Source organism: Prionailurus viverrinus, chromosome A1 (genome assembly GCF_022837055.1).
Source record: "Prionailurus viverrinus isolate Anna chromosome A1, UM_Priviv_1.0, whole genome shotgun sequence".
NCBI lineage: Eukaryota > Metazoa > Chordata > Mammalia > Carnivora > Felidae > Prionailurus > Prionailurus viverrinus.
This window is the reverse complement of record NC_062561.1, coordinates 71,414,290-71,426,840: the sequence shown is the minus strand read 5'-3', so window position 1 is coordinate 71,426,840 and position 12,551 is coordinate 71,414,290. Positions and strand designations below refer to the sequence as shown.

General features: G+C 41.4%; 1 protein-coding gene across 7 annotated transcripts in view; it reads right to left on the bottom strand.

Moving 5' to 3' along the window:
* Positions 1 to 12,551, bottom strand: part of CLYBL (citramalyl-CoA lyase) — a 264,850-nt gene that overhangs the window by 143,729 nt on the left and 108,570 nt on the right. Inside the window, exon 1 of one of the 7 annotated variants that reach the window (XM_047869197.1) lies at positions 10,419 to 10,649. The exons of the other annotated variants lie outside the window; for them this stretch is intronic. Coding sequence (XP_047725153.1) covers positions 10,419 to 10,462 — 44 coding nt within the window. The 5' untranslated portion in view covers positions 10,463 to 10,649. Of the gene's footprint in view, positions 1 to 10,418; positions 10,650 to 12,551 lie in introns of those variants that run through there. 7 annotated transcript variants of the gene reach the window in all.

The window sequence follows — 12,551 nt, the reverse complement described above, 5'->3', positions numbered from 1 at the left end:
AAAATAGTGACAACCCAATATCCTAAAATTTTCTGAACCAGAAAAGCTCCTCTTTTTGCTCTTTGATAAGGTTTATTTATGCTTTAAAATTATCTTAGAAATACACAGGACTTCAGCTCTTGATTTTGGCTCGGGTCATGAGCTCACGGTTGGTGGGATGGAGCCCTGTGTCGGGCTCTGCACTGACAACGTGGGGCCTGCTTGGGATTCTCTCCCTTTCTCTCTCTCTGCCCTTCCCCCTCTCTCAAAATGAATAATTTTTAAAAATTTTTTAATGTTTATTTTTGAGAGAAAGAGAGAGAGAGAGAGAGAGAGAGAGCAGGGGAGGGGCAGAGAGAGAGGGAGACACAGAATCTGAAGCGGGCTCCAGGCTCTGAGCCGTCAGCACAGAGCCTGATGCGGGGCTTGAACCCATAAGCTGTGAGATCACGGATGCATAACTGACTGAGCCACCCAAGCGACCCTTGAATAAATAAACGTTTTTTAAAAATCTACAAAAGAAATATATAGGCCTTAAGTAATAATTCTATTTTAAACAAGTATCTCCCACAAAATCATGTTGGAAGAGATTATATTTTGTATTGCCTGAAGCTTAGCAGCAGCATTATTTAGGTACCTACCAGTGTACAGGCGACAGTGTATCTGTACATAGACTCAAAATGTTAAAACACAAAGTATCAGTACTCATTCTAAGGCAAACAAACAAGTTCTCAATGGTAGACTCTGTCCTTTTTAACATCTACTGATTCCTTAATTTACTTTAGTCATAATTCCCTCAACTGTATGAAATAGATACTATTATTGCCAGTTATTTTATATAAGGAAACACAGATATATTTTATTCAGTGACTTTACATTTTTCAAAGAGGCAGCTGCTGGCAATATGCTGCACTTCACAACTGACACCAGTTTTCTCAGGACACTGCACAAGCCAAAGCATAGTAACTCATATCCATATTGATCAGAAAAGCTTCACTATTAAAATAGAAAATCAAAACAAGGGGCGCCTGGGTGGCACAGTCGGTTAAGCGTCCAACTTCAGCCAGGTCACAATCTCGCAGTCCGTGAGTTCGAGTCCCGCGTCAGGCTCTGGGCTGATGGCTTAGAGCCTGGAGCCTGTTTCCGATTCTGTGTCTCCCTCTCTCTCTGCCCCTCCCCCGTTCATGCTCTGTTTCTCTCTGTCCCAAAAATAAAAATAAACGTTGAAAAACAAAATTTAAAAAAAAAAGAAAATCAAAACAAGATTCAAACAAGGAATGATAGCAAGAATGCCTTTTCCCCTCTTCAAAATTGTCTCTATAATGGACAGTCTAAAACAGGGCTCACCAAACGTCTGAAAGGGACAGATAGTAACTATTTCAGATTGTGAGCTGGGAGACAAATGCTGGGATATTATACAGGGACTTATATACATCAAGAGAAACACAATTTTCCACACCTTTTTTTACTGATGGAATTCAAAATAAAATTGAGCACAACTTTTTGGTAATACAGTTCTAATGGAGAGAAGAATGGCATTCTTTTTTTTTTTTTTTTTTTTTTTTTTTGGTGGGGGAATTAGCATTTTGCTTAATTGGAGTTAAAGGTAATGTTCCCTATCATCAAATCACACATCTGGAAAAATTATTAGTTCAAAGGCTATATAAAAATAAGTGGTTAGCAGAATTTAGCCTTTGGACCCTTGGTTTAGAATATTTATTTAAGAGTTTAGCCACAGACAAACTTTCACACCCTGGAGACCCAGAGTCACAGACATAGGACACACCTCACAGAGAAGTGCTGTCATCACAATCATGGCAACAGGGAAAAATGGTTAAGACTCAGGTCCTGAGCTCTAAACTACAGGCCAGTATACCAGCCCTGGTTATTGTTCAGGGACATCAACAAATAGCTTTCCAGGGCTCCCCACTACCCTCCCATGGGACTCTTGTGTTTTTACATTACTTGTTAACTTGGGGGCAGGGCGGTTGAAGTAGCTGCCACACCAACTAGTTTGTGTGACACTAAAGAAAAGTTAATTTAGTGCGAATTACAAAAAAGTACATTATATTCACTTCTATTCATGGCATTTTAAAAAAATCTCTATTCCTCTCACTTTTTATTCCCCCTATCCTGATGCTAATAAATTGCTTTTTTGGTAAAGTTTTAACAGATCAGTTTCGTGTTCCTAAGTATATCCAGCATTTCATCCTCCTTTTCAATACAAAACCCAGAAACTGAGTCTTTTGTGGACTCTCTGCTCTTTGTGTCATCATAGGGTAGAGGTGGGGGGGGGGGGTAGAGGGGAGAGGGGTGAAGAGGGAGGTTATTGGCTCACAAAAGTCCAGACAGAATTTGATTACAAAAATGCAGAGCAGGGGAGCAGGGCGGAAGAAATGAATCAGAAATCCCACAAACAGAGGAGGGTTATTTTTCTTTTAAAAGATTAAGGATTGTAGGTTTTCATGCTTACTCAGATGGAACAAGAAAAGATTTTAACTTCTTTGCTTCATTCAGTTTGGCTCTGAACAAAACAAAAGTTGAGCACATTCAAAACATCCATTATAATTTTCTTCTTCCCTTTAAGATGGTGAGGCAACATCTGGTGAAAGATTTGGGGGTTACATTCCACTCAATAATAATCGCAGGGAAGAAAAGTCGAAAGCTCACCAAAAACGGAAAGGGGGACGGAACTTGTATGGTTTTTCCTCGCCTTTCATGTGTACAGACATTCTAGGTAAAGCTTCCTTGCCATTGTGAATTAAATTCTAGTTCTGGCATCAAAGCAAGACATACTGATTCTAGTTGTTTATAACGAATAAGGAAATGCACACAGCTATTTTATAGAAACGTCCAAAGATGCATGAGCAGTTTCTTTTGAGGGAAGGAACCATATTTTCCAAATTAGTCCAAGTCGTAGTTGAGGGGTTGACACCCATTTATCTACATCTATAACGAACTGGTGCTCCTGATGACTACTAATGCTTTCAGGAAGTAAACACCACTATGTTGTAATACTGGTAATACAGAAGATAAAAAGCAAGGGGAATAGGCAAATGAGGAGTGGGAGGAAGTTAAGGCAGTAATTTGGACAATAAAGTGAAAAGAGTTTCAATCATAACAGGGGTTCAGTTCAGTCTGAGCAGTCCCCCATCCTTACATGGACAACTCTGATGATTTCTCTGGTAGAGTCGGCTCCCCAGTAATTAAAATTTCTTACAGATTTCTCTTCTCTGAGCATTCCTACTGCGTATTACACATCACTGGGATTACAAAATCTTAAAAACTAATCCAAAGCTCTGATCACAATGATAAGGCAGAACAGAAGGTAATATTTGAGTGGGGAAAATAGAGACAAAGAGCTGATTTTAAGAGCCATGATTTTAGGGGGTTGTGATTTTAGGAAGCATTCTTTTTGCTGACCCTGGCACTGTACCTAGCATATAATAGATGCTAATTAAATATATAAATAAGGAAATTAATGCATGCAAAAACCAAGTACCTTAAATTAGCTTTATATAAATGTCCCCTCCTTAATCACGTGATAGTGATAATAATTATCTGTAAAGATTTGACAGATTAGAAGAGCAAGTAGAATTACATTATTTACCTACTAACTAATGTGCATATGTTAATCATTCAAATAGAAAACAGTGATATATGTAGAGAGACAGAGACAGAGAGAGAGACAGAGAGTCAGGAAAATTCTTTTTCTTTAAAAATTTCATTTTTATTTTTTTAAGTTTTTTAAAAATATTTATTTCTGAGAGAGTGAGAGACCGAGCATGAGTGGGGTAGGGGCAGAGTGGGGGGAGAGAGAGAGAGAGAGAGATACAGAATCTGAAGCAGGCTCCAGGCTCCGAGCTGTCAGCACAGAGCTCGATGCGGGGCCCAAACCCACAAACTGTGAGATCATGACCTAAGCTGAAGTCGGACGCCCAACCAACTGAGCCACCCAGGCACCCCGAAGATTTCATTTTTAAGTAATCTCTACACCCAATGCGGGGCTTGAACTGAAAACCCCAAGATCAAGAGTGGCATACTCCAATGACTGAGCCAGCCAGGGGCCCCATAGTCAAGAAATTTCTAAGGAAGTCGTTGTATTTTTAAATATTTGTGGGTGAAATATATAGTTGTCCTGTTGATAGGTAGGGTGAAAGTAATGAAAACTTTTTATTATAGCACTATATTTTCATATTTTAACTCTATTTTAAGCTCTCAGGATATTTATAGCAGCTAAAGTTTATGGAGATGTTCCCAGTGATCATGAACCAGCTACAGGTTTTATTTAAAACTCACTTAAAATAGCAAAATGACAAAACAGTGACTCATTATCATAATCCTCCTGTGGATATAGCTTAAGAGACACGGGAACTGATTTCTTTCTGAAAAGAGAAAAAAAGAAGAAAACACCTTTAAAATGCTGCTATATAATGCTGAAATCCTTAAAACAATGTGGTCTGAACGATGCAAGAGTCCTTACATGACATTATTGCATACAGAGAAAAGGAGGGAGGGATGGAGGGAGGAAGGCAGGCAGTAAGAGGGGGAAAGAGAGAGAGATAAAAAAGAGGAAGAAAGAGAGACAGAAAGAAAGAAAACAATGAAATATCCTCAAGAAAAATGAAGCCCCAGCAGAATATACTGCAAAAATCCACAGCCTCTGGTACCATTCATGCAAGTATACCCACAGTTCTTATGTTTAAGAATATATGTCATCCCAATAGCCTCCAATGGAGAAGCAAGTAAGTGACAGTTCGCACTAAAAAACTGAAGTGCTGGTTCCTGAAAAGCTAAAGCAATGTGAAACCATGTTGGTGGGGAGTTTGTTATTCAGTTTACTTCTTAGCTAGAAAACAAAGAAGTGAGACATGCCAGCACAGACCTTTTCTGTGTCAGGAGATTTCTAGGCTCCCTTCTCCCTGTGCCCTCTCCATCACCCGGTGCTGTCACGGTCCATTTGCCTCACACTCTACACAAAAAGCATGTGCACTAGCGCTCTCCTGCTAGCACTCCCCCAGCCCACAACCTCTGTCTTCTCACACTTCTGAAACCAGTGTATGGCTTCTCCATCATCCATCACAACCTCATCAATAGCAAATGTTCCTGTTCTTCTGGTGGAATCATCAGTAAGTATTATTTCAATGCTTTGAGGTATTCTCTTATTTAAAAACATTTTTTAAGTTTATTTATTTATTCCGAGAGACACAGAGAGTTCAAGCAAGGAGGAGCAGAGGAAGAGGAGTACAGAGGATCCGAAGAAGGCTCGTGCTGACAGCAGAGAGCCCAACAAGGGGCCTCAAACTCATGAACCATGAGATCATGACCTGAGCCGAAGTCAGATGCTCAACCTACTGAGCCACCCAGGCACCCCTCTCCTATTGTTTTTTTAAAGCAAGCTAGACATTTATTCTGCTGCTAGGCTTTTATTTAATCAAAGTCATCCTCAACTTTTAAAGCAGGCTTTGCCAGCCCTATTTTGACTATACTAATCCATACAACTTTTTCATCCGTGTTAATTTTTTAATGCAGTGCAACCTGCCAATATCTGGCCTATATTAACAAAGCACAGCACAGCCACGCCCCTCCTCCCTGAACACCTCCCAGAGAAGCTTGCTCTGGGGCTCCTGGGGGCTCACCTCTCAGGCTGGTGCAGTGCAGGGAAGGTTGTGGTCTTTCACACGGGGACTGCAGGCTGTGGCCTCTGCACCTTGGCTTCCCTACAGAATCATCTTGGGTTGCTTTGCTGCTCCCTCAGCTCTGAGGCCATGTGTGGCCAGCCCGCCCTGCAAGCCACTGCTCAGAGGCTGCCCTGTCCCCAGTGTCACCCTATCTCCAAGTGAGTAGAGAACGACTTGCCTCTCCTCTTGGACCTAACAGCACTTGTCCTGAGGAAAGACAGAAGGGCAAGAGCTTCAAGTGGCAATCCTCAATCCTCACTGACAAAGAGACCGATGCAGCCAAGTGCTTTCTGCCCAGGCTTTGCTGGCACTGGGGCTGCCCCCATAGGGCCCATTTGCTGTGCCTCCTGCCTGCCACCAGGCCTGCCACACTGTCCTTGCACTTGCAGGCCTGGTATGGACCAGTTCTACCACATCTGCTAGTCAAATTTCAACAGATACAGAATGCAATACAATAAAGCAGGAATGTGATACCTTCACTGCCGACTAAGAGGTCAGTGTCCTGAGCACCTCAGTGCGGTGTTACTTGAGGTCCACAGCTATGGTGACAAGCCCCTGGAAAGATGAGGCCCAACAGCACTCCAGCTCCTGCCCACCCTCCAGACAGAGGCTGGTCTTGCAACAACTCTAACAATAGTAACAAAGCACTGATTGGGGTGGGAGGTGGGGTGCAGTGGAATTAGGAGTCAGGACAGTCATAAATGCCAGATGCTCCAGTACAAGTGGTTAAGGATGCAGTGCTCCTCTTTCTCCTTTTTCCTAAACTTTATTAACAGAAGAAAATCACACTTTGCTAACTGACAGAGAAAGAGAAAGAATCGTCAATGACTCTGGACTGTCTCACCAGTGGGCCAATGTCCACCTGCACTTTCTTCCGTTCCCTCTGGAGGGGAGGGGTGGGGGGGTGATGTACTTTCTGATTTCTCTTTTCCATCCTCCCATTTATGTACATTGCCAGAACTCATCAAACTCTGAGGATATTCAGTGCCAAACAGAGCCATGTATCCAAAGCACACATCTCACTGACTTGAAACTGTGCCTCAGAGAAACACAACAATCACCACCAACCACCACTCCCTTAAGTCTTTTCCTTAAGTAGAATTCGTATTCAAGCAGATGGCTGAAAAAGGAGTCCAATCTAAGAGGCCACCTGGCACCTGGGTGGCTCAGTCAGTTAAGCATCTGACTTCGGCTCAGGTCATGATCTTACAGTCTTTGGTCCTTGAGTTCGAGCCCCTCATCAGGCTCTGTGCTGACAGCTCGGGGCCTGGAGCCTGCTCCAGATTCTGTGTCTCCCTCTCTCTCTGCCCTCCCCCACTTGCACTCTGTCTCTCTTGCTCTCGAAAGATAAATAAATAAACAAAAAAAAATAATAATAAAAAAATTTTTTTTTAATTTAAAAGGCCATTTAAAGATAGGTTTAACTGTAGTAGTAACTGACCTACGTGGAGGACCTTGTGGCTAAGGTCACATAGACATTATCCTCACAGAAATGGCTGAGCGCATTTGCTGGTTGCCCACAATGTGTGCGGCACACAAGACACCTTCTCCCAGCACAAACCATTATTTCCAGTGCTACTTGTCCTCCAACTTAGTATGAGCAAGAACATTTAATAGAGCCTTTCATCCTGATCTGCAAGAAGACAAGTAAATGGTCCTTGCCATTACGCTTTTCCCTAGCTCTAACAGCAAGTCCCCACAGAACTCCCAGAACAGAATTATGCAGAAAATTTTCAGCATTCCAAAGCAGGAGCAACACCTGTGTTAGATATCTCAAAAAAACCTGCTATTTTTATTTATTTTTTTAAGTTTGTTTTTTAGAAAGAGAGAGACAGAGCACGAGCACAGGGTAGGGGAAGAGAGAGAAGAAGAGAGAGAGAATCCCAAGGAGGCTCCGCACTGTCAGCACAGAACCTGATGCGGGGCTCAAACTCACGAACTGTGAAATCATGACCTGAGCCAAAGTCAGACACTTAACCGACTAAGCCACAGGAGCCCCCCTCCTTTTTTTTTTTTTTAAGTCTATTTATTTATTTTTGAGACACACAGAGAGAGTACTATGTTTAAGTATTGAGAAGGACCCAATTTATACTGAATGGATTTTGAGGAATTCTCATTATAAAACACATTAAAAGTAGCATAATGGGATCTGTATTACTAATATATCCTCTGTAATTAATTAATACTAATATATCCTCTGTAAATAAAGGCAAAGGTATCATTTCCTATGATATCTATTCTAAGGTAAACAGGACAATTTTCTTCAGCCAGCAATTATTACACATCGGCTATGGGAGAGAGAACTAGGTATATGTTTAAAAGCCGGATCTCTTACTTAACCTATGTTTCAAAGGAAATCACTTGTTTGCTTGGTGGCCTACTTTTGCGCCTTACTGGATGCCATATCTGACCATAAGGAGGTCTGGGGAGGCTGAAATGTGCTTATGTTCATTCTTTTTTTCCACTTGGTTTCAGAAGGTGAGGTGTCCAGAGGATCACAGTTCTCCGATTTTATGAGAAGACCTTGTCTGCTCTCTCAGACCTTTATCTGAAAAAAGAACCAGCAACCCTGGATTTTTGTTGAGAAAGGCCATGACCTCTTTCTTCTCAGCAATCATCATGCTGATTTTGTGTAAAAAAGCAACATTTGGAGTATTTCCACTGTAGGAACTACTAAAAATGTCTGCAATTATGGGGGCGCCTGGGTGACTCAGCTGGTTGAGCGTCCGACTTTGGCTCAGGTCATGATCTCATGGTTCATGGGTTTGAGTCCCGTGTCAGGCTCTGTGCTGACAGCTCAGAGCCTGGAGTCTGCTTCAGATCCTGTGTCTCCCTCTCTCTCTACCCCTCCCCTGCTTGTGCTCTCTCTCTCAAAAACAAATAAACATTAAAAAAATTTTTTTTTAAATGTCTGAGATTATGTTTCCTATAAGCAAATGAAGCAGGCAATCCCTGGACCTAAAAAGTCTTCGAGGTGTTTTTCACAGTAGTGAGGTTCTGAATACACATCTTCACACCCTTTTTGGTGGCACTGAGAAAGTGTGACCAGGTAACTTCCCTGGCCTTCAGCATGCAGGACGGGAATCAGAATGCAAATACTTGATGCCCTGTAGATACCGATTTCTTAGAACAAGGGAGTGGGGGGAGGGTCATTCACGGAGGACTCGCTGTGTTGGCTCCCTTCACCACAATCATAGAACTTGATTCTCATACCAAGCCCTGAGTTGAGGGCTCTTCCCTTTCAGGTGAGGAAAAGTCAGTGAAAGCCTTTATCCTTCTCATGACACTACTCTGCCTCCATAGCTCTCTCCAGTTTCAAATATGAAAAAAAAAATCGATCAATCATGCAACTTCAGTTAGCATTCCAAAAACTATGGTCAGGCTCGAGTAATCTATTCACAGACATGCTTCACAGAGAACATGTTCACTCTCACAGTTAAAGCTGATTATCAAAAAACTAGCATACTTAGAGGTTTCCCCTATTTATAATAATCATTATAAATACAAGTTAAAAACCAATTACATCGACAATGACAACAATAGTGCTATAATTCTATGAGCCTGGCATAAGGTAGGAATTTAATAAATCATTTGAATGAATGAATTCATCTTTGGGTCTTTAATCTGGAAATACACCAAAACAGAATCTATGAGAAATCTAACATCTTATTCATTTTACACTAATAACTTAAAAAACCCTTACGATTGGCTATTAAATCTTTAGCAGGACAGTAATAATTATCATGAGACATACTTTAAAATTCACTCTAGGGGCGCCTGGGTGGCGCAGTCGGTTAAGCGTCCGACTTCAGCCAGGTCACGATCTCGCGGTCCGTGAGTTCGAGCCCTGCGTCGGGCTCTGGGCTGATGGCTCGGAGCCTGGAGCCTGTTTCCGATTCTGTGTCTCCCTCTCTCTCTGCCCCTCCCCCGTTCATGCTTTGTCTCTCTCTGTCCCAGAAATAAATAAACGTTGAAAAAAAAGAAATTCACTCTAAAATCCTGCTTTAACTTGTTGCCTTAACATAAATATATCTGATGTATAAATTCATGAAAACCAACCTAACTACCTCACTTTCAACAGAAAAACAAATGCTTCAACTGTTAAAGAAGGGATTCTATCTATCCATACCTAAAACTATCTTAAGTGAGGAGTATTAACCTGTTGCCTTCATGCGCATGTGCAGTGGCTGAATTAACTGAACAGAAAGGAGCAGCCAGAAGAACGGATTTAGTGCATCCAGTGAGTAAACCGCAAACAGAAAGGGATTTACACACCATCACAATGCCCCCTGGGAGCTGTTCTGGTCCATCAGAACCCAAATCCAACTTTTCAGTGACACCTTAAAGTACAGATACCTAACAGACCTTGCATTGCTGACAAAGTAAACATTATATACCCTTTCAAAATCAGCTTATAAAATACAACAGGGATGTGATTGAGTTTTTAAAAACTAAGTGCTTGAAATATACCCTAACTTGCTTCTAGGTCTAAACAACCAGAAGACTTGACATTTGACACTAGGTTTCTACAGCATGGTGCTAAAATGACCCTTCATATCTCTGAGGGCCTCTCGACAAACAAAGCTGGTAAATAAAAGAAAACAAATGACAATAGAATCCAATTTCCTACCTGATCCTGACCGTCCGGGGGCCAATCTGCAACTCCCCCGCTGCAGCCTCAGTGAAAGCACACATTGCCAGCACTCACTTGTCCCTTTCTTGCTTTTGTTTCCTTTGAGAGCCATCCCTGAAACTTACCCAAGCTGAGAGGCAGATCCAGTACCTTTAAAAAAGTTAGCCATGATAAATCACCATCTTCCTTACTGCTGAGTCTTTCCTTCTTTCGCACCAAGATTTCTTTCCACCAACTTGAGAGCAGAAACTTCCCTACACTAAGATCTCAGATAATGGTCATGTTTAAAGACCAGCCCTGCTTGTCAAAGATTAGACAGCTGTCTGTAGCATACACTCCTCTTCACCATCACCAAGTAGGCCCGATAAATGCTAATACTCAGCATGACGCATCCAGAACTTTAAGCCCCAGTGATAGCTAAGCAGAAAGTATCACAAATTTACTGAAATTATCTGTGGCACAAAAGAAAGGAGAAGGAATTAATCAAAGTCTCTCTCTTAATGCAATGCTTGATTGAACTACCCCAATCCCTTTTTAAATAGGATACTGGTGGCAAGTGACCCTGACTGCATGCCCTAGTGAGATACACAAGGAACACTTGTTCCATTTTTTTCTTTTATGACCTCATTAAGGAGGATTTTGAAGATTGTTCCTGAATATGAGAACAAAGTGTCTTAAGACATCTCTGGCTTTTTATGTCTTTAGCCTTTTACTGCTGGGATGGCCTCTGGGTCTGTGTCTATAACTAGGTACACTCATGCTCACACTTACCTCCCCACCCAAAACAACAATGAAGCAAGGTGATCTGGGCGAAAATAGTCAAAGCCGCACACCTCTAAATGCAGAGACGTGCTACTTTCTCACACTGGAAAGTTTTGCCAAGACCAAGTTAGGATCCACTCTCTTTCTCCCTCCTCTCTGAGTTGTAGCTGCCATTAATTAGCTCTGGCGGCTGTTTCAAGGCTCTTATCGAGGGAGGGTGCAGACTGCCAAATCTGCTAGTGTGAAAATACTCCACCGCCAGGAACATTTTTCTGTTTGTTGATTCCACGCTTCAATCTAATATGGAAGATTATATTTTACTATCAGAAACAAACAGATTTATAACCGAAGACATTAAAGGCAAACAGGCAAAAAGCAAGCCAAGGACTGAGCCTAAATGTAGTATTTTTATTGACTTCTTAGAAACCAAATAACCTGGCATATTAGTGTGTGCATTCTGCAACAGACATTCAGCCCCATTGTACTACTTAGAAGAGAATAAAAAGAAACCCTACTGTTTGAAACCCAGCGGAACATCCCCACAACAGGGCACAACTGTTCCCTCATGCATGAATGGGAAGGAGATGAAAGAAAAGATGGACTTCTGAGGTACAGCAAAAAACAAAGACAACAAAAGTGCTGATCATGAGGGAATGACACAAGGCATTGCAGCAAAAAGGATGAGAGAAAGGAGCTTAGACAATGGTGAGGACAGCTAAGTGACACGTAGGAGAATTGAAAAATCTACAGAAGTGTCTTTTCTCTCCACCCTTGATGAAAAACAATTAAATGTTGGTACATCTGTCATAAAAAAAAAAAGATCACTGAAACCTGTTACCATCATTATGTGCGGCAAACTTAACTATCCAAACTGTAACTCTCCAATTAAACATTGCCACCTCTGTCTCTGAAAGGAAAAGTTTTCATTTCTGTGACACTTTATAATAGGTGAATACGCTGTAACAAGTTATAAAGCCTGAGGGGTGCTTAAATGCGTGAACACATGTATGGGGACATGGATATGAAGGTTTAAAACACTCTAATGTAAAAGATGGGCTTAAGGAAATGTGTGTATCAACTCAGCCTTTGTTTACAAAATATTTTCCTCTTGACTCACATTATAGAGATATTTGCTCTAAATTTTGATTGGCTTTCAACTAGTAGCAGCTGGAAACATTGTGGCTTTAAGTTTCTTTGCTCTCAAACCGCACTGCCAAGAAGATATTGTTTGTAAACACTTAATACGAATGAAGGAAGTTCATGATTTAAGGCTACTCTTAAGCGAATGCAGTCATTTATATGTGATGGGAATAATTACCTTTTGATGTTTCTGTTTTTCTTAAACAGAGGTACACCTGTCCACACTTCACTAATGTTGAGCCCTGCTAATGAAGTGTTCAGTGAGAAAATCCCATCAACCAAATATATTAAAAAACCATGCAAAATCCCCACTAGATGTTTATTGCTCCGGAAGTCCACTGGCCTGGGAAAGTCAC